The sequence below is a fragment of the Perognathus longimembris genome, chromosome 2, assembly GCF_023159225.1.
Source record: "Perognathus longimembris pacificus isolate PPM17 chromosome 2, ASM2315922v1, whole genome shotgun sequence".
NCBI classification, from domain to species: Eukaryota; Metazoa; Chordata; class Mammalia; order Rodentia; family Heteromyidae; genus Perognathus; species Perognathus longimembris.
This window is the reverse complement of record NC_063162.1, coordinates 12659788-12682439: the sequence shown is the minus strand read 5'-3', so window position 1 is coordinate 12682439 and position 22652 is coordinate 12659788. Positions and strand designations below refer to the sequence as shown.

General features: G+C 43.8%; 1 protein-coding gene across 16 annotated transcripts in view; it reads right to left on the bottom strand.

Moving 5' to 3' along the window:
• Positions 1-5357: 5357 nt before the first annotated feature.
• Ablim1 (actin binding LIM protein 1) overlaps positions 5358-22652 on the bottom strand; it is a 243101-nt gene continuing 225806 nt past the window's right edge. For 5 of the 16 annotated variants that reach the window (XM_048338187.1, XM_048338185.1, XM_048338186.1 and 2 more), the window contains 11 exons: positions 22223-22327; positions 20116-20163; positions 16829-16975; positions 14303-14388; positions 12443-12548; positions 11321-11385; positions 10639-10699; positions 9658-9665; positions 8709-8783; positions 7735-7815; positions 5358-5811 (listed from right to left, as the gene is read on the bottom strand). In XM_048338187.1, coding sequence (XP_048194144.1) covers positions 5698-5811; positions 7735-7815; positions 8709-8783; positions 9658-9665; positions 10639-10699; positions 11321-11385; positions 12443-12548; positions 14303-14388; positions 16829-16975; positions 20116-20163; positions 22223-22327 — 896 coding nt within the window. In that variant the 3' untranslated portion in view covers positions 5358-5697. The remainder of the gene's footprint in view (positions 5812-7734; positions 7816-8708; positions 8784-9657; positions 9666-10638; positions 10700-11320; positions 11386-12442; positions 12549-14302; positions 14389-16828; positions 16976-20115; positions 20164-22222; positions 22328-22652) is intronic. The other 11 variants (XM_048338196.1, XM_048338197.1, XM_048338188.1 and 8 more) reach the window with 7 other exon arrangements.

Sequence of the window (22652 nt, the reverse complement as noted above, 5' to 3'; positions counted from 1 at the left end):
GTGATAAACTAGACAGGACGCTGTCTGGGGGCTAACCTGTGTCTAGCTTTCAGGCCAGGGTCCATGGGAATACCAGTGTGACTGAGCCCAGAGAGACTGGACGGACACAGCAGGCTTTGGGGGCTGGCCCTCTTAAGTATAGATCTCCATATTTTCTAGCAGTGAGGACAAGTAAATTGAAATGTAGATGGTCTTATCTGAAGATCAGTGACACAGAAGTCAAAGACTTGAAGATATTTACTCCCTACTCCTTTTAGCTTCTTATTCGAGTGGCCAGGTTCACAGTGGTTCAGATTTTATCCTCAAGCTAGCTTATATCATCACTGTTTTTCCAAGTGGTGGAATTGTCACTGCTATGTCATAAACTGAACCCAACATTGGCAGCAGAGTTACATCAGTGAGGGCTAAAGCCCTACATTTTCTGTCTTACTACTTCTTGCAAGGCTGGGACTCAAATCCAGGGTCTTATGCCCGCTCAGCCTACACTCTACCACTAGCCAAGAATTGTCCTCTGTTAGTCAACTTGGTCGACCAGTTGGTATTGGCCTCACTTCCTGCCTCCAGCTTGGGCGCTCCACTTGCATGAGTTATGACATCTGTTGTATTCTGATTTTGCCTGGGTTCTTGGAAGTTGAACTGATGCTTTGGGAAAGAGGGTAAATCTTCCAAAGGGCCACAGGAATGAGAAATGAGACAGTCGCGGAGGCGCTTACAAATGAAGCACACAGCTTTATTCACGGAGCTGTAAGTACAACAGTGATGCAGAAGGGGCGTGGCCATGTGGCTCAAGGCAGGAGCCTGGAGCAGGCTGGGAACTGTGCAGCTCAGCAACATGGAGACCAGCAGGCCGCCCTTGCTCTGCACCACCAGCACGAGGTACTCAGGCGCGGGCATACCCACTGGATTCCATGGGGGAACATGACATGGCTTTTCATATGTCCTTCAAAACATTTGCTTTTGTGTTTCTGGAAGGGGAGGGGAGGGCAGGAAACTGTTGAAAACAGTTCCGTAAGCCCAACTCAAAGTGAACGAACCCCCAGAGCTTCGAGACAGAGTCACCAACAACTCATGGAAACGGTTCCCATTTATTACCGGAGAAATTTGTACACAAAAAAATCCCCAAAGAACATCAATTTTGTGGAAAATTGTGTCAGCTTCCATAAGTAAAGAAACAGAGTGAGTGTGATCCCGAAGTGGTTCACCGCCTTGCTGATGATCAACACACTCTTGTCACCCCCTATTTTCAGTCCCTAGGCGCTGTTACTCGTGGGAACTTCCCTCTTGAGAGTGACACTTGAGGAAGAATTTTCCTGAATGGTAATCACCACCATTTCAACCACACTAACTAAGCCTTAGGAAATATTGGATTTGTTTAGTTTTATTGTGGCCACTTTCACTGTTGAGATTGTCCACCTGTATTAATCACTGCCCCCTGACTGAGCTTGCCTTAAGTTAAACTCAGCTCACATGGAGACAGACATAACAATCCATATGCAAAGGGTGTTCGTCACAGTCCCTTCCTGAGCAGGAAATGGAAAAATGGTGATGCTTTGTGTTTTTCTTTTTTTCAAAGATCACCAAAGTAAAGCCTTCTCTTTCGCCCATTACAAAGTAGGTGGACAGTTCCCCTAAAGATCATCACTGAAAGATGGCATTGCGAATTTCAAGCCCTGCATAATCTTTTATTTCTTTTTTTTTTTTATTTTCCTGGATAGAAAGTTCTTCAAAAGGGAACACTGCAGAATGAGTGGAGGCATACACAGACACTTCATCCAAAGAAAACAAATTCTTAAAATCAAATGAAATCAAGTCTAGCACAGGAAGTACAGATTAGTTACCAGAAATACAAAGTGTTTTATAAATCTGAGCTTGTTTCAGAGGACGCAGAGGGTTGCGGGACAGAGTCTAGTCCCCTTCGGTGACTCCTACGAGAGTCAGAAATGGGGTTCTGGGTGCCCATAGCCCCTACGACGCACACCAGAACACCACCCTGTTTGCTCAAAAGAATTTTTAGAAAGACTGATCTAGTCAAAAGTGGTTAATTTTTAATTCCTTGAAGCTTGCAAAAGCATATATCATCTGGGAAGCAATTCTTTAGAAAAAGATGTTTGCTTCAATGTGTAAAGAAGTTAGGTGAGATTCTAGAAACATTTCCTGCTGGAATTCTCCAAGTTAGAGGTAATTGACACCAGGCAGAGATGAAGAGGATCTGTGTTCCGACCAAAAACAGCTCCGGCTTTAGTTTCAGCAGAGGAGACTCAGTTTGGAGCCAAGAGAATTGGGGTTAGGGAGGAGCGGAGGACAGGATAGAAACATCACCCCCTCCCAGGTTTTTGCACTGTTCTTACCCTTTTACTCTAGTTTTTTTTTTCCTCTTTGAAGTTTTAGAGAACAGGCAGTTTATGTTTACTTGTTGAAGGAGCTATATTATTTTTTTTCTTAATAAACCCCAAATCAGAAAGGCATTACATAGCTAGCTGTACAGGTTTCCAAAGGATCTTTTTACTGCCTAGTAAACTGCACGGGAAGACTAGGTGATAGTTTGGACTGTCTTGAAGACATTTTAAAAGGAAGCACTGACTCTCATATGGTCATAGTAACCTTGTCGTGCAATCAGTATGTCACTGGTCAGTCAAATGCTAGGAAATATAGCCCTTAATAGATGCTCCAAGCCCACTATAGGTATAATACCTTCACTAGAATGAACAAGCTGATTTGACAGTGTTAACTGCAGTTTTCCTTTGACATACAGCCTGGCAGGGAGAAGTTGTGGGGAGAAGCAAAAAATATCCCTCTCCAGTGCTGTGGTCAGGACATTTCAAGGTCAAGCATGCTGAGCCCAGTTTAACAACACACAGGTCCCCGTAGCCTGTGTGTCTAAATTTGGCAATTAGAAACAGCTTTTCCCCAGCCCTTTCTTCCAGGTCAATGGAGAACAGGTGTCTCCCAACACAGTGATCTGCAGAGGTCCCTCCCCAGAGCAGAGAAGGGCTCTTGAGGTTTTCTAGCAATGTATTTTTTTCACAATGCAATTTATATGAACTAGTATAGCTGATAAAGGAAGGGTTGGGTGTTTTGGTTTTTTTTCCCCTAGTTGGAGTCAGAACTGAGTTCAAAAGACACAAAAGCAGAGTTTCATCATGGGAAGAATTAGGATCTAATTTTAAAGTGATCATTGGAGTCTTTAGGCAGGCCTTTAGAACTCCCAACAGCCTCCTTGTCCTATCCCAGGGCAGTGCCATGCCTTTCTCATGGAGACCAAGAGAAGAAAAGCAGCAAAACCACCAGACTGTGCCCTTGTTTCTCGAATCCCTTGGTTTTTTTCCCTGCTCTGGCATTTCATCTCTATGTTTGTGGGTGATAACTCACTACCAAATGAAACACATGGCAGGCCCTTTATTATCTCCATAATGAAAGCAATTTCTCTGCTGGGTGAGTGCTGGCATCTACTTGGCCACCGGTTACTGGCAGTAGGGACACAGAGTTAGTAACTTGTACCATAGTCCCTACCCCTCTCTCTGCCAGAACAGAGCAAGAAGACAACACAGGCTCTGACCTGAGACAACCAGTGCTGGACAGGGTACAGGGAACATGGTCTGAAATTCACAAGCAACTGAGACTTGAAAGGTGCCTTGCAAGCTTCAGTCTGCTTGTAGGCAACAGTTGCTGGTCTCACCTGCTCAGCCCACCCCTTCAGAGCCCTTTGCTAAAAGAATTAGTAGGTCCAACATACACATGTGGATTTGTGACAGTAGCTCTCAAGCTTAGATTTCTTCATAGAGCACAGGAGAGTCCCCAAAAGCAGCTAGAATAGTCACTACATCATTCAACAGACACAAGTGGGTCACAAAGCCTGCCACTTGGGCTCAAGCCCTGCATGGCTTCCATTTGCCCCCCCCGGTGGCAAGTGGATACCTAGTAATCCTAAAAAGAATTTCTGAGGCTTTGTGCTCAGTGGTATTTGCAATTAAGAGTTTAAGTCCTCAATCAGAACCCCAAAGCATGAGAACAAATGTTCCGTGTGTGGAGCTGGAGAGCCCTCCTCGTCCCATATAGGATGCCATCTCACGACGTGGCCTTCGTCACACATTGTAGTGCACATCACTGGACTCGCATTTGAAGGAAGAGCTGCAGAGCATGGGGACTATGCAGAGATGCCTAAGGCCACCTCTGCAGTCTGCAGCCGGATCCTGCTGTGCGTCACATCAGCCTGAGGAGCATGGGGTCTCCAAACACCATCATCCTCTCGCGAAGAAGGCGGGGCTGGGGACACAGTTCGGCTTTCATTTGTGATCTCTGAGTCACATGCACTGGTGCAAAATGTCCCCAAGAGCTGCAGCACAGTGTGGCCAACATTCCAACAAAAATTAAAAAGCACATGCAGACTCACGGAACTGTCCTGGGTGAGACACACACACACACACACACACACACACACACACACACACACACACACGAGTTAACAGTGTTAGGCAAAGGAGAGCTGTGAAGGCCAAATTAAATCTATTGGAAGCAATCTATTAGAGTTGCAGAAATTTCAGAGAAAGACATGCCTTAGCCTATTACCAAAAAGACTTTAAAATAAAATCAGCATGGATATGACCTGGTTCATGGGACGCCAGACAGACACCACAGGACACTGTTGGAGGGGATGAACTAGTATGGGTGACAAGACATGGGGGTTCTCGTTTCCTTAAGAATATTATGGTGTATGGGCAAAAATTATCTAGCAACATGCAGCTGGGTCAATCTGGAAACCATTTTTGTCTTTCCTTTCTCTGCAAAGGCAGAGCCTGAGCCGATTCCTGCCCCTGGTGTGAAGGAAGCAGTCAGCCCACTGTCTGAGTCAGAAAACAAGTTCAGGAGGGCTGCTTTCCTTTCTTTTCCTTTCCTTTCTCTTAAAAAAAAAATCCTTGCAATTTGCCAACCAGGTTCCATAACAAATTGTGGGGGGGGGGGGGGGGGAAATCATTCAGAGGTTCAGCCAGCTTGGTTCCATGACTGCCTTCCCTTCCTGCCAGAGCCCAGGCAGAGGAGCACAAAGTGGGCAAGGAAAGGGGTGTGCGAAGTTGCTGCTACCACATGGGTGCATCGCTCTGACACCCCCACCTTAGCCACAGTGCTGCAGAATAAATCCGTTCACACTTTGGAATCAGCATAAACTCTATCTGTGCAGCATCCTAAGGGCACTTGCTGGCTCTTATTGATACAGTCAGCACTATGGTGGACACAGTTAAAGGAAAACATAAAGAGAAAGAAAAGGATAGAGAGAAAAAAAAGGGAAAGAGAGAAGGAGGGAGGGAGGGGAGAGGGAGGGAGGGAGGGAGGGAGGAAGGGAGGGAGGGAGGGAGGAAGGAAGGGAGGAAGGGAGGAAGGGAGGAAGGAAGGAAGGAAGGAAGGAAGAAGAAAGGCAGGCGGGTCCTGTTGTGATCAGTATGTCATGTAGAAAGGTCACCTGTGAACATTACTGCTGTGTTTGGGGAACATAGAAATTTCTACCATTGCTGCTTGGCAAGTGTTACTGTTGGTTGGCCCAGTATTTGGCTCTGGGTACTGTGTGGCCAGACCTTTCCCTTGGTGTTGCTGCTGAGGGATGGTACATCGTAAATTCTCCAATTAAAGTTTGGACCTTACTACAACATCATTGGCATCATCGCCACTGCCAGTCCTTTTCTAATTGCTGTGTATGTGTGGGACTTAGAAGAGTTTGGCTTTTTTCTTCATGTCGTTGCGTCTCCAAAGAGGTAACTTGTCAAACTCCTGAATGGACATTCCAAAAATGTCCCGAAACACTTCTGGGGCGAGGTGGCGCTGGAGAGAGAGAATAGAGCAGTGGTTACATGAGGCCTTGAGAGTGGCTCTCCAGTTTACGAATCCAGTCAGCCCTGGGTCCTCCAGTTCTCCTCAGACTCAACCAATTGAAGATCAAAATTATTCAAGCCAAAAAAGAAACAGAAAAAATGCGGGGCACCCCTCAGGCCTGAAATCCTAGCTATTCAGGAGTCTGAGATCATGATTCAAAACCACTCAAGCAGGAAATCCATGAGATTCTTATTTCTAATTAACCACCAAAAAGCCAAAAGTGAAGCTGTGGCTCAAGTGTAGAGTACTAGACATGAGCACAAAAGAACAGGGACAGGGCGCTGAGTTACAGCCCCATGACTGGCACCAAAAAAAAAAAAAAAAAGAAAGAAAAAAAAAAGATTCCAAAAGTAATTGCATCTGTACTGAACTATTTTCCTTGTCATTGCCCTCCCCCACCCAACACACTATTTATATGGTTTTGCACTGTCAGTATCAGAGTTCATTTAGAGATGGTTTCAGATGTTGATTAGGATTGTAAAGGTCATACGTGAACATGACACTATTTTAGATAAAAAGCCTTGTGCATCTATGGATTTGGGTAACTGTGGGAAGGGCCTGCAGTCAGTCCTTGCAGATACTGAGGGACACGGTCATTATTTTAAAGAACATGCCAGAATGACCAGAGACAGGTAACCACCGAAGCTTGTGACCTAGCACAGCCAGGTGAGACTCCAGCCCCATCAGGTCGGAGTTCATAGAGAAGGAATGATTCTGTTACAATCACAATGAATGGGAATGGGACACAGGAAGGTGGTTCAGGATGATGGTGGTAACTTCACTTCCGGTCCCTGGAATACTGAGAAGATGAAGAGAAAATGGACCATAGGAGTAGAAAGCCAATGAGAACTCTGAGATAGCTGACGTGGTCCCTGGGGAGACCTGTTGCTTGACCCAACAGGAAGCCTGGGTGCCTGCCTGGTCTACCTTGGGGAACCTCCTATCTGTCTCAGCTTCTAGGAAATCCCCCAGAACACGGGGCCCAGTTTTCTCTAAACCAGCCTGGTCTCCTCTACCAAAGCCCTGCCTTTTGTCAGGGAACAGTGCTGATGCTTCCTGAGACTGCTAGCCAGAGATGTTAATTAAAATCATTCAGATGGAAAAACACCAAGATCAGCCTTCCATGTCTAAGGAGGCCTTGGGTTTGTGTACTGAGGTAACCCTTCAACAAGGAAGGCGGAAAGAGCCAAGGAAAAAACCTGAGCCAGAATAAACTGCCTTCTCATGACTCCCTTCTCCCCCACTGCCCAACGGAGTCAACCCAGGCTCAGGGGGCAGAGAAGGATCTAGACTCTCTGAGGAGGGACAATGATTCCCTTTCTGTATCTCCAGCCCTAAGTAAGACAGCATCCCATTTCCCATGAAAATGATGAAAAATGATACTGTGCCTCTAGGGTGGTTCTTCTAAATACGATTAGGCATTCCTAACGCCAATCTAAGTGTAAATTTAACCATAAAGACAGTTAACTCCAAGTACATGCACTGTACCACTGGCCCCCAGGAAGCCCGGAAATGCCCACTTTTAGGCAACTTTTAGGCAATCGGTCGACGCTTCCTTCTGCTTTCTCTTCTTGCCTGACACGTTTTGCCAACAGAAGCCCTTTCTGACTTATTGCTGAACTCAGATACTCCTCAAATGTTTATCACCCAGCAGGAGCAATAAATGAGTGCTTCCAAACTCGCTTTAGCTCATTAGAGATTCTCTGAGATTCTAGCCACCTCTTGGTTTTATCTACAATGTGAGGGTCATCTTTATTATATTTTGTTTTCATTGGAGAAATGAAATCTTTCTTGGGAGAAAGTTGGAGGGACTGCAAAGGGATCTGCAACTGAGTCTGGGTTTTTGTTTTGTTTTATTTTGCTTTGCTTTACCTCCAGCCGGGTTCTGTCCACGTCCCTCAGGATTTTGTTGCGCCCTCTATTGGTCACCATGAGCATTTCATATGGAAATATCTGAGAAGGAAAGAGAATGCCTTGTCTAGAACACAGATGCCCATTTTATTAAGAATCGTCATCTACGCCAACATCTAGTTCTAAGATAGAACGCTCAACAGATTATTACAAGATCAAGATCAAGACAGTAGAAGGAAGGATCCTTAAGACTGGGAGAGGAACCACTTGTGTCTAGGCTAAGCCTTAGGGAGGCTTTGCTGAATGCAAGGTTATTAACATTACGAATGGGGAAAAGGTTAACTAATGTGCAGAGAGCTGAACCTGCAGGAACGCACGCTCTCTCTCCCGAGATGCTCGGATGTGGCGGGATAGCTTTGCTAGGGTTCATTCACCAAGCTCATCTGGCTTGTGGATGGGTTCTCGCAGCCAGGCTGACCCAGAAGCAGTGTTCTGAAAACTGGCATGTTGGAATAAGCCCTGGCTGCGGTCACCAGAGGCACAGACCTTGGATATGGGAGGAGGTAAAGAATGTTCTGGAGCTACAGTGATGAGTCCTCCAAGTTTGCTCAGGAATAGGGAAGTTCAGTCCTTCCTGACAATCTCGGGCATGTGGGTCACCCCATCTGGGGCAGACTCCAGCTGTTCCGCTCAGTACTGGGCATGCTTCACCACACACGGGGTGGGAAATGGACACGCCACAGACCAGAGAGAAAGGAGCACCGATACCTCAGTACCGATACAAAGTACCACGGCAGTAAGGGCTTAAACCTGTGCACCTCTCGTGGCTAAAGCAGTGTCATGGCAGGCAGGTGCTGTCTAACATAACTTCCCTGGAAGCGCCAACCCAGAACAAAGTGGGCCTTACACTCTAAGCCTGGGGAAAAGAGGAAAATCCAGACCTTTTGAGGGCCCCACCATGTGCGTGGGAGAAGGAAGAGAATGGCTGTACTTGCCTTTGGTTCCAACATGTTGGGCATGGACACACCTCGGTCCATCCTCATGGCTGGCATGTGTCCATCTGGAAGGGTCTGAAACAGAAATGCCAGGTCCGGGATGAGCACAGATGGGGAACACAAGGAGGATTGTGGGTCCCCGGGCTTCCCTGCCGGGCCTCAAACCTGCACTGTGGTTCTCTATGTGTGTCCTGTTCATTTCCATATCTTTTTCAAAATGAGATCTTTAGTGGAAAAGGGCAGGAAAACTGCTCTTTGTAATCAGGTTAGGGAAAGATCTAGCTTAATGACTATAGATTAATGACTGAATTTGGACGGAGTATATGAAAGTATATAACATGAAAAAAAAAAGACCAAGTCTGTTATTGCTATTTTCTTATTTTCAGTCATATTTCTTTGTATTTTATATCTTTTCTCATTCTCATGCTGGTTTTACAATATTTTTTAAGTTCGAGGACGGGGAATGTAGCTCAGTGTTACAATGCTTAGCATGTACAAGGCACTGGGTTTAATAACCAGCACTGGGGGAAAAAAATAAGTTGTAAAGGAGCAAGGAATGACATGGGAACAGAGTATTCCTTCCCATTAGCCAAGGCCTGAGTTTCTTTTCATTTGAGAACAGGCAAGAGAAGAAAGGACTAGAAATACTGGGAGGTTCAAGGTCAAAGGAAGACACTGCCCTTGAGAGGACCACAGTTGCTGGTTCACTGTCACCCTGAAGAGGGCGCTCCTAACTCAGAGCAAGACTCTCCTGTCCTCTCCTCTCAGACAAGGCCTGGCTCAGGCCTGGTCCCCAAGGCCTGACTCAACTGCTGGGCCTGTTGCTCTTCACCACAGAGTGTGCCTTGTGCCCCGAAGAAATCCTTCCTCTGGGGCAAGCAGCCTGGACTGGAAAATGGCAGTTCTGCTTGCTGGCTCAGCCAATTCAAGAAAGACAAAGGGTTCATACCTGGTAGTCTGAAAAGAAAAGAAGAAGAAACTATGGTAAGGGAGAGACGGTGAGAAAACATGGAACAGTAAACAGAGACTCTGCTCTACTATAGTTCCTCAGTCCCGGGGACCCTGTCTTCTCTCTACTCTCAGGCTGTGCCAATCCTCAAGTCAAAAAATGCCTTTCCAGCTTTTCTTTATAAATTAAGATTTGTATTAGCAGCCATTCCTTGTACCAGGGGGTTTTATTGTAACATTTGGACACATGTGTCCAATGTACCCCATGGACCTCACTTCCTCTGTCCCTCTCTCTTATCCCCTCCCCCATTCTCAACACAATTCCAACAAATCTCCTTGTTCTATTGTCACAGATGCAAATATAAAGTACCTAGAGCTCTCCCCCTCTCCCTACTTGTCCTGCCAACAGCGGCTGTTTTATTGTCATTCACTTTTAGTGTACATTAATTAATTGTACCAAGAAGTTTCACCATGGTATTTCATACATTTATGTAATATAACTTTTAATCAGAATAATACCTCTACTGCTCTCTATTTCCCCTCCTACCCCTTTTTGTTTACAGGATGTTCCTATAGAGTCTGGGCTGGCCTAAACTTGGGATCTTCCTATCTCCCCTTCCCAAATATCTGGGATTACAGCTGTCCCCACCATACCTGCCTCTGCTCCAGCTTTAAATATCGGATTCAATGCCTTTCCCCCCTTTCTCAGTGTCACATGCATTTTGAGAACGGGGGCCACGTCTTGCTTATTACAGCACCTCCAGCTATCTAGTAAGAGTGCTCAGCGCACAGCAGAAGCAACACAGGCCTGCTAACAAAGCTCAGTCCCCATGGCTTTAGTTCACTAGAGATCCTCCAAGATGTCAGTGACGACCATCAGTGCATGGACACATGGGCGCGGAGGGCTGAGACTACAGGGGGCCACGCCACATAGGAGACACTGGCAGCACACTGGGTCACAGGGCCTCTCTGGGAGCCTCACCTCGCACTCCCCCGCTGACGTCCCCGTAGCTGTTATACTGAGCAAAGTCCGTGGAAACAGGCTGAAAGGGGAGAACACAGCAGTAGGTGACCACAGTGACCACTTGGGAAGAGAAGACTCATAGAAGCCTCAGAACCCTTTCCAGGCTAATCTCCTGGTCATTTTTGTTCTTTCCTATTTAATCTTCTGCCACCATGACATATCTATTTCTGTCATGCTGCCGCCTCCCCGTCCCCTTTACAGTGCCTTGGCAAAGCAAGTATCCCTTGTAACGTAGTTAGATACTACGCATGCGGGGAAGACAGCTGCAACAAGCTTTTTTTCCCTCTTTCTTTTCTTTTCTTTTTGTTTTTTAAAGGACTTAAGGGCTCAAGTAATTACCTTCCGCTTCATGGTCAAAATACTTGCCACCTCATTGCTTAATCTAATTTCCTCTTAAGCTTACAGGGGCCATTTATTTATTGAAAGTCAGTTTCTTCCTCAATAGAAATATTTACTTTGCTTGTATCTCAAAATGATTTACCAGGTAATCAGAGGGCTCCCCAGAGCTTCATTACACCCCCAAGCTGAGATCAAAGGGTCAGGTGAATCAGACACTACATCACCACCCAATCAGGACCCAGGAGGGATAAGTGGAGGAGGGTCAGAAGTGTAGACGCGACCAATCAAAGAGAAGTCTTACCCTGTGAAGCCCATTTTTTCCATAGCCAGGGAGAGACGAGGTTTTAGATGATGGGGCATGCGGAGCTGAATAAGAAAAAGGGAAAAAAGCACTATTTAGCTGGGTGCCAGTGGCTCACTCCTGTAATCCTTGCTAGTCAAGAGGCTGAGATCTGAAGATCACAGTTAGAAGCCAGCCCAGGCAAGAAAGTCTGTAACACTAATCTCCCCAAAAGCTAGAGCGGAGGTGTAGCTCAAGTAGTAGAGTGCTAACCTTGAGCAAAAGGTTCAGAGACAGAGCCTAGGTCCCAAGTTCAAACCCTAGGACTGAACAACCACAACAAAAATTTAAGGAGGCAAAGTTCAATCTTCAATACAATCGGCAGTGGATCTTCCTTTGTATATTCCATGTGGGAAAAAGGATTCCTATTGCTTGGGCCCCGTGTCATCATTCCTGAGGGCACAAGAATGGCATCCTAACAGTGGTGTTCTCAAGAAGGAGCGTGGAGAAAGGAAAACCCAGCCCGCTGGGGCTGACGGGAGCTGCGCTTTCCACAGTGCTGGCATGGAAGGACTGGGCACATTTTTATCTCTTTGTACTCATGATTCAATCCTCACAAAGATTCATCCATCATTTCCATTTTACCAAAGAAGAAATAGGAGCTAAGGGAAGCTAAGTATCGTGCCCAGTTCACTCAACAGGCAAACAACTGTGGGTGAATTTGAACCCAGGGGTTGATGAATGCACAAAAGCCAGGCTCCAGCTGATGTGTCAGCTGTACCAGACCCAGAGCCAATCCTGTGAAGTCACAAATATCTGCTGGCCAGCCACAGCTGGGCACCTGGAAGGCCTAAGATGCTTCACCCTGTCTGTGAAGGGCAGGGAGGCCTGGTAGGCTGCTGGCTGTAGAGGGAGCTGACCTGGGTTTGAAACTTGCCCTTTCTGTAGGTGACTATTACTGCATGTTTGGGTGTGGCGTTTAACCTTTGAAGTCTCCATGCCTAGATCAACAGAGGGGCAGGGCTGCATATTTATGGAGACCTGAAATCTCAGAATCAGAGGAGCTCTAGAGATTAGGAAAACATTCTAAGTGCTCTTAGGCGATCACCCAGATAACTATCCAGGCCAGCTCGGTCTGCTCACCTGAGTGAATGGGAGAATCATAGCGACTGGCAGACAGGGATGACCTTTCCCGGCTCTCCTTCTCCATCTCCTCCTTCAGGATCAGCTGCCCCAGGCCTGAGTTAAGCTATTCACCGTGAAAAGAAAAATGAAAGCAAAATCTGTCTTCAGAAAACTCCGCGTCTCATTTCAGCCCTGAGCCTGGTGGTTCCTCAAGAGGCCTCTGAGGCCCTGAGGCCCTGAGGTCTAGCCTCATTCGCTTTCTCAGGGTGTCAGCTTCCTGTCACAAGTGTTTTCCTTTCTTTCTCCTCCTCAAAAGTGCCACCAAGAGACTGCAGAAGGCAGGTGCAAGTGTGTGAGGAACTTTTGATGTGGCCAGAGATGACTGCACATAGCATCCTTTAAAAAAAAGAAATTGCAGTTGGGTGCTGGTGACTCACACCCGTAATCCTAGCTACTCAGGAGGCTGAGGCCTGAGGATCATGGTTCAAAGCCACCCAGGTTCAAAGAGTCTCAGGGACACTTATCTCCAATTAACCACCAGAAAACCAGAAGTGGTGCTGCTATGGCTTAAAGTGGTAGAATGCCAGCCTTGAGTGAAAAAGCTCAGGGATAGCACCCAGGCCCTGAATTCAAGCCCCACAACAAAGGAAGGAAGGAAGGAAGGAAGGAAGGAAGGAAGGAAGGAAGGAAGGAAGGAAGGAAGGAAGGAAGGAAGGAAGGAAGGGAGGGAGGGAGGGAGGGAGGGAGGGAGGGAGGGAGGGAGGGAGGGGGGAAGGGAGGAAGGAAGGAAGGAAGGAAGGAAGGAAGGAAGGAAGGAAGGAAGGAAGGAAATCACAAGCCATGTACCAGTGGCTCTTGCCTCTAAGCCTAGCTACAGAGAAGGCTAAAACCTGCAAATCACAGTTCAAAGCCAGCCAGGGTAGGAAAATCTGTGACTCTTACCTCTATTGACCAGCAAAAAAGCAAAAAGTAGAGGTATGGCTCAAGTAGTAGAGAGCTATAGTCTTGTGCAAAAATGTTAAGGGACAGCACCCAGTCCCTGAGTTCAAGCCCTAGTACTCTTCCCCCCCAAAAATAAATTTCACAGATTTGTTTAAAAACAGAACAAAAAGGAATATATATGTGTGTATATATATATATATATATATGTACACACACACACACACACACACACACACATATATATATATATAAAATCCAGGAAAAAAAACCATCACCCCTCACTCATCTGCATTTTGGCTTGCAATACTCCTTATAGTACTTTTCTATATGTATTTTATGCATAAATAGGGTTGTACTTTCCCCTCATTGAATGAATGCTAGCTACATTTCTCCTGTCTCTGGGACACCTTTTGCCAGCCCCTGATTGGTTAGAGAGTGTGGAAGTGACCGTCCCAGGGTTCTGCACACACGGCTAGAGGCAGGAGGGCAAGCTGGGGCCTACTGTGGACAGTCTCATAGGGTACTCTCTATTTTCTCCAAGTCCAGATATTCACACAAGGTTCTCTGTCCCTAGGGAAGGCTGGTGTGGAGGAATGCTCTAGCCCACCCATGGTCTGCCTGGCCCTTTGTGTCTTTCCAACCTATGAATCTGCATGCCTGCCCTACACAGTCCTGAGCTCCTAGGGGCAAAGCCCCAACCATCCCAGGTCCCTCTGCCCTCTAGCTTCAATGCCATCTCCACTAAGCCATTATCTCTTACTGTTGTAGTTACCAGATGCCAATCGTGTTTTGCCTACTGGACTACAAACCCCTTGAGGGCTGGACCCATCCCTTGCTTCTCTTAATGATGTGTAGACAGTAGTGATTTACAGGAAAAAAAAATATGATCTTATAGAACTGGATTGAAGACTTCTACAAAGCAGTTTAAGGACAAACCTTCATCAATTGTTCTTCTTGAAGCTGCCGGCGTCTCAGAAGTTCCTCTTCATCTTCCTCTCTAGATCTGCGTCTCATGTCAGTTCCTAATTTCCACAGCAAAGACAATCTCTCACATCAGCCCCATGACAAGGGAATCTTGACGGACTAGTCCATCTGGGTTCAGTTTGTTAGGCTGGCAAGATCAGCTGCAGTCTTTAACATGTTTGAGTATATAACACAGGAGGGGAATAATGCCTACTACCATCTCAGTGCCATTGGCTGGCTTCTCAGGACAATGGGCCCTTTTGATGAGCCAGTCCATAGTATGAACTTGGGTCTCCAAACCCATGTCGGCTAAATCGGAACTGGGGCTGCTATGGTGATTCAGTTTTGAGTCTTATATTAACTATAGTTAGTAGTAAATGGGAGGGCCCTCTCCAACTATTATGGGTTGTCCCTGAGATCAGTTCTTCAAAAGGAGATGAATTTAAATTTATTTACATAGCTACAAATTGGTAAGATTTATCACTCTCCTAGGGTAGGTTGTAAATCTCATAAATTTTCTTTTTACTTCTTTCCTTCCTTCTTTCCTTCCTTCCTACTTTCCTTCCTCTCTCTCTCTCTCTCTCAGTCTGTCTCTCTCTGTCTCTCTGTCTCTGTCTCTGTCTCTGTCTGTCTCTCTCTCTGTCTGTCTCTCTGTTGTTGTTCGTTTGATGCCAGTACTGGGGCTGGAACTCAAGATAGTAAGCTCACTTGCTTTTTTCTTTCACTCAAGGCTGGCAATCTACCCCTTGAGCTATACTTCCATTTTGGGCTTCCTACTGGCTAATTAGAAATAACGTGCTTCATAGACTTTTCTACCTGGGCTATGTCCTCAGATCTCAGCTTCTTGAGTACCAGGATTATAAGTGTGAGCCACCAGTGCCTGGCATCATTTTTCTTTTTTAAAATATTTAGATTTTTCTGCAAAATACTACCACGCAATTTTCTACTGCTAGTAAAATTATTAGTAAATGAATAAATTGTAAATTCATTAGAAATTAATAAGTTCATTAGCTACTCATCAAAGGATGGGTATCTAATTTTTCTTTTTCCCATATTTTGGAAAATGGTCCCAAAAGTTTTATACTAATATGCAAATTAAAAACAAGGTTAATAATACAGCTAAAATGTTGTTTTAGAGCAATATAGCACATCATGTATAATTCTTAAGCTGCTTGGAAAAGGAGAGGCTGAGAATGCAAAGGAGGAACCTGAATGGTTGGAAGATTAAGACAATGACTGTTTTTCCTGAATTGCTTGGGTTAATGTGGCTGTGGAAAGGAACAGGAAAGTTTGCTAATATAATCAAAATAAACTTTAACAGTCCTGGTTTTCATAATTTTGATTAATGAATTGGACATCTTCCTCATTTTGAAACTCAAAGCAACTTTAAACTATTTAGATGGCTTCAACAATCCAAAAGTTTAGGCGCTTTAATGCCCCCACTAAGCAAAATAACTAAGGGAGGAAACTCAAAAGGCTAATGGCATAGATTGGTAGTCTCAAGTGTTTTTAAAATTATACATGCCAGTGTGGACCTTCTCTTTTTAGATTATTAATAGACCCAAGTTTGCAATAATTAAGTAAATCACATCAACATCATTACAGAATACTTGTGAATAACACACTAAGTAAAATTTCCTTCAACTGTTTCTATAAATATTAATTGCTTTAAAATCCACTTTGATTGGTTGGCCCATTATGCCAAGGATAATTTGATTTAAAAAAAATAACCCGATGAAGAAGATTAGGGAAATCTGGAAAATTGAAGGCCTTCTAAGTTGTCAACAGTAATGTAATAAGATCGTCATATTTTTGTAAGGTTGGCTTCATTCAATTTTCAGTGTTAGCGTCTGAGTTATTAATATCCCTCTTCAGACTGAGTGATTTCACAACTGACAAAACGGTAGAGACACAGACACAATGGAGAAGCATAAAGCAAGGAATGAGACAGTTTTAACGTGACATATTAGCTCAGGATTTATGGAAATGACAGATGTAACATTGCATAACTTCACACAAGGAATAGTTCAGAATACCTACTCCTGTGCAACAGCCCTTCTTAGTAATAGAGAAGGTGAATTTTGCAAGAAAAGTGAAGTTAGGAAAAACTGCAGATATACTCTAAGACAACTTTAAGTCATGCTTCATGGACACTCGCTAGACTGATCATATAGAACAACGCTCTTGCCAGGAGGCTGGAGTCAACTGTGTTCGGCAGAGCTGCAGCTTTTCTAGTGATAACAGCATCCATGTGGACCATCCATTTTGGACAGCCCTGGACTTTTGTGGGTTTCTTGAAGCCAGACAAAGTTTTGTAAATTTTATGTATTTTAGCACACAGACTATGCTCTCTTTCATTCTTTTCTCTATTCCTCACCCTTGGTCATGCTTTTCTTAAGAATCTTTGATGGGCACATTTTTCTGGCATGTTTCTTAAGCATATTATTTTGAACTCTCCGTGCAATGTGTCCACAGGAATCAGCTGTGTGGGTTGCATACCTACGGCGGCCAGAGAGGGGGGACCAGGCCAGTGGTCCGTTTCAATCTTTGGTATCTCGTTGGGGTCTGGCGCTTGGGCTGCTGGGAACTTGGAAAACTTGATGATATCTTCTGAAGACTTGCTCTGGGCTGCCAAGGCAGCTGCATCTAGGTGGGAACCAGGGTTGCTTAGCTATCAGACTGCAAGGTAGTAGTGGTAGTATCACCCCACAGACACAATTTTCTCATTCACTAGAAGTTTCAATCCCAGAAGGTTCTGTACATCATCAGGAACAACTGCCTTAGAACTCCTGACTTGATGGTCAGAAACAAAACTTCATTCTATCTGTTCTGTGTCAGAAAACCCTCATTTTGCTTAATGATAGCTCTGTGCCTCTATTTAAATCCAAATGAATAAAATTAAATAAAACAAAGCCAATTCATGAAACTTAAATTTAGTTCCTCTGTCTTATGAGTTGTATTTCAAGTGCTGGGCATTCCTACAGAATTGCGAGCCATTGTATTAGATAGCACGGTATGAAACAATTCTACCATCATAGAAAGTTCCAGGCTGAATTACTCTGAGTGTGAACCCTTTTAGAATTAGAAAACCTGAACAATTAAAAATCTGAGTGATTAGAAATTTCAATTATAAATTTGAAACTAAAGAGTCAAGTTAAAAGCACGACAATGTCAATTAATACTAGTTATTCATCTTTAGAAGGTTGGTTTTTAATATTTGGAGGAGAAGCTACAGATCAATTGGTCCAACTGATCTTAATCTTTTTATAGTTCATATAACTCTTATGCCTTAGTAGAAAATGAGCAGATCTCATTTCAGCTTGAGAGATTCAGGACTGTGGGTCTTGTCTGGTCTCTCCAATTACTTGCTGTGTCTGTCCTACCAGTAAGTCAACCAACTTTAAAACAACAACTCACACCTATAATCTTAGCTACTTGAGAGGCTGAGATCTGAGGATCAAGGTTCAAAGTCAGCCTGGGCAAAAAAAGTCTGTGAAACTCTTATCTCCAATTAATCACCAAAAAAGCTGGAAGTGGAGCTATGGCTCAATTGGTGAAGTGCTAGCCTTGAGCAAAAGAGCTTAGAGACAGTGCTTGGGCCCTGGGTTCAAGTCCCAGGACTGTCACACACACAAAAAAGCCACACTAGCAGCAAGGCCAGTTTACAGTTCTTAAAAGGCTATCCTTTGCTTAGAGAAGGACTCATTGGCCTAAAGCACCAAATATAATCACAGAGCAAAACAAATCAAACTAAATGGCCAGTTCCTAATTCTGGGTAATTGTGCCAATTGACCTGAGACATTATTAAACATTTCCAAATACATTTATTAAACATCAAATATATGTATTTTCTCCTGGGCTCATATATTTTAAAATCTGAAAATAACCTTTTGAGTCTTCAGCAGCTCTAGTTTCCCCATTCTTCTAATAACCTTCTTGGTTTCAATTTGTTTGCACCACTGGACCATGATCAGTCAGGAATAATGGGTAAAATCTTGGCCAGGCATGGAGCAGTGTTTCTTAGAATCTCTAAGCTCCTGAGAAACAATGCTTAGTTTAGGAAATGCTGGTGCTCAATCTCCTTACCAGAGATGCCAAGACATCATACCACAGGAAAGACTGAAGTTCTGGCCTGCAATTTCAATCTAGCATTTCCCAAAAGCCTTGGGCACAGGAATCAGCATGGGGCATGACATCTATTCCTGTGGCATGGATGGGTGACTGTGGGGAGCACATTTTGGAAAGGGCTGTGCCAGTTAATCACAATCGACTGAAAGTAGAGACTTCAGTCACTAATTATCATGGAAAGACAATTAACTCCCTCCAAATAAAGTCTAACATCATCCAACCTTCTTAAGTTGTAACTGTTGCACCTTTTTGTCTAGAGAGATAGGGCCTAGAGATTTTAATATGAAGCAGCCCCTTTTAATTGATAAATCAAAGCTTCTGACCTTATTCTTAAAGAAAAGAGCATGACTTCAAACAAACAATACTTACACGCAGTAGAATTGGTGAAGTCAGTAGTTAAACATTCACATGTTAATGAGTGTGTAGGAAGACATTAAACCATAAGAAAAAACAAAAGCAAAAACAAAAACAATGTTAACAAACTTAAAAGGCAAGCAGGTGATGTAAAATCTTAAAAAAAAAAAAAACGAGGAAAAATAAATCACAAGTCTAGATCCATTACAAGGCCTGTTTTCTCCCTGGAATTTTGGTCTTCAAGTTTTTCCACGTGTATTTTTAACTTGAATTGCTTTTCATATCATGTGTCAACTGTATTCTAAAAGTAGCCTTCAAATTTCCAGGTATAATTTGTGTAAATTTTTCTAAAATTGTGGGAAGGATAGCTTTGGACTATTCACTAATATTTATGGCAGACAAATCCATAATAACTTCACAATGGTGGAAGAGAATGTGATATACAGAAAGCAATGCTGATTTCTTGTGTTAAAAATATCTATATTCACTGGATGCTGGTAGCTCACGCCTGTAATCCTAGCCACTCAGGAGGCTGAGATCTGAGGATCACGGTTTGAAGCCAGCCCAGGCAGGAAAGTCTGTAAAACTTTTATCTCAATTAATTGCCAATAAGCGGGAAGTGGCATTGTTGCTCAAGTGGTAGAGAGCTATCCTTGAGCAGATAATACTCAGAGATAATGCCCAGGCCCTTAGTTCAAGCTGTTAGTTCAAAAAGAAAAGAAAGAAAATTTTTATTCCCAGAAAAGGAAAACATAAATCTACTGTAGTGATTCCTAAGTTGCAGTAATTTCAGAAAACAGCTGATGTAACTCAGTGGTCCTTATGATGAGAAAACTGAAGCTCAAACGTGGAACCAGGCCATGACCTGCCTTAGCTTGTGTCCTGGCCACTGAATTGTAAAGATGTTTATATGTCTCCTAAGAATTCTTCTCAGTAACTTGTTTTTGCTAGCTTGAACTAGTCAAACTAATAAAAGGCTCATCAAAAGTACTGTGAAGACTGGTTAAGTTATCTGATGGCAATAAATATTGTTAGGATGTCTGAGGGGTGTTATGTGACTGGTACATGGTAGTTTGATGGATGCAACAATAGGCTAGAAGGTTCCTTGTTAAGCTAAGTATTCTCTATCCAGGAAAGTCAATTATATCATATTTGTCTCTTAGACCCTAAAGACATAGTATGCTATCCCCTCATCCCAGTTAGATTCTCAAACTGAGACAGCAGTCGAAGACAGAAGTTGGCAAAGAAGAAGGCATCCAGCTGACTCTGTTATTTAAGAGCTTACAAGGAGGAAAGAGTTTTACCATGCTGTTTGTAGATGGGTGGTTTTCGGTAGATGTTGATCCCTTGATCTGTGGGGAGGAAAAGGCAAAGGTATGTGATTATAGGAAGCAGTTCAGCAATGGGAAAACAGAACAAACCAAAGGGCCAATCACATGGAAGACTCTTGAACAAAAATACCCAGGAAGGCTAACTTCTGTATTACAAAGATTGAGTACGTGGGAAGAAAAGATCACAGAAATGAGTGAATTACTACAGACAAGAGGTATGGAAACCTTTGTAATACATCTTAGCGTAGAGGGAGACATCACTAATTCATGAGCCACTTATTTCATACCTCCCTGAATTAGGATTAAAACAGGAAGAAATGCAAGCTCTGGAGGTACTCTAATGATGAGGAAGACATAATCAGTTTGGGGGAAACAACCCCCAAATTGGAAGTGTCTAGAAATTGAGCTCCCTGGAGATTCCAGTGGCTCAATTTACTGTTTGGACGAATGAGTGGGACAGTGGAAAATCGGCAGTATGCACGTTGACACAGAGACACTTGTATGTGCAAGGCTAGCCTGGTATGCCAATGGGATGTTCATCAAAGTCCTAATCTGTGTAAACTAAAGTTAAAAAAGGAAATGAAAGAAAAAGAGATGTAGTTGTATATTTATTTATACAGGGATCCATCTGATTATGATACCATTTTCTTTTAACTGCAAATACTCAGGAAAGTATCCCCAGAATCTTCGACACTGGATCTTGGTAGGACATTCTTTATGTGAGAAAATCTCATAAATACAAGAAGGGCTTGGAAGAATCCATAGAAATTCTTAAAATAGGCAGCGCCAGCTCAGCGATACCAAAGTTATCAACTTTAAAAATTTTCTGTTTTACTGGTAAATTTAAAATGCAAAAGAAAAAAGAATGAATATAGATTTCAAATAGATCCAAATTCCAAATATATTAACATCTTGGGCAATTTATCAAGCTGATTTCAATAATACATGGTGAGCTCTTACAGCCCATCAGTTTGCCTTTACAAACTGAGCCTACCCAAAAGGTGAAGATACTGGTAGGCCCCTGTTTTCTTCTAGTTTCAGAGGGTAAATTATTATTATTTGTGCTGTGACAGCAAAGCGTGTGGCTAGTAGAGCAAAGCTTGTAGCATCAAGCCTAAATTGCAAGATATCTTTGTGGGCAGTGGAGGGGACTTATCTACATACTACAGACAGACTGATCAACAGATGTAATGCCCACCTCTCTGAAAGTCTATAGAAAACATCTCCACACTGGAGGCAAACAAGATATCTATCTGTCTAACTGTCATCTCTCTCTCTCTCTCTTTCTCACACACACATACATACACACATACATACACACATTCTCTCTCTATGTACAGGTAGCACTGTGGTTCAATCTTTGGGAAGCTTTAGGATGAGAAAAATAACTAGACTGATAATTAGCTAATGATACTCAATCAGAGTGATATCTTAGAAGGTGTTAACATAAACAACAACAAACTCTGAATCAAACAACCCAGTCCCTCTTTTACCTTCTACTCCAACCCTCTTCAAAATCAATTTGAGGCCCAATGCTGGTGGCTCGTGCCTGCAATCCTAGCTACTCAGGAGGCTGAGATCTGAGGATTGAGAAGCCAGCCCAGTCAAAACAGTCTGTGAGACTCTTACCTCCAAATATTCAGCAAAAAGCCAGAAGTGGAGCTGTGGCTCAGGTGGTAGAGCACCAGCTTTTAGAGAAAAGCGAAAGGAGCATGCATGCCCTTGGCTTTGAGTTCAAGCCCCAGTACCAGAAAAAAATAAGTAAATGAACAAAAATATGTTTAAATATCGAGGGCTGAGGATACTGAGGATGTGGTTCCATGTTAGATTTGTTCCCCAGTAATGTAAAATAATAATAGTAGTGGTTATAGTAACATTTGGGAGAACACTTAACCTTCAATACAACTGTGGCACTTCCCATAAATAACCTTTGAAAGGCCCTGTGGGGCAGATCCTGCAATTTAGGGTTTGCCTACTTTGTGCATCCCAGTTAACAAGCATGAGAGATGGGAGATGAGACAAGGATACAGCTACATTCTACACTGTGACAGGACATCAAGACAAACGTGTCAGCTCCTACCTGGAACATGGAAATGTTTAGGGGCCTGAGCGTAAGTTGGAGTTAGAGGGCGGCTGTCGGGCCGGTAAGGGAGAGGGGAGTTCCGGCCGCTGGACGGCTCATTGCCTCCAATGAGAAGAATGGAGAAAACAAAAATGAGGGGAGAACAATAAAGAAAACCAAGCAAATGTAATCAAAATCCAACCCAACAAACTAGAAGGAGGTGGTACATCAGAAAGAAGCGAAGGAAACAAACTCAATAGGTCAAGTTGCCTTGCAATGGTGGTTTCAGATTTGAGTTTTCCAAAGGAGACATTTGAGTTCATGTGGACCCAGGGTCAAAGCAGTTAGCATTTCCGTCTGTCATTCCAATAGCATGCGGTGGAAGGCAGTGAGCTGGGTGAGCAAGCACACTGTTAGATGGCCAGAAGGTTGGGAGGAATGGAACACC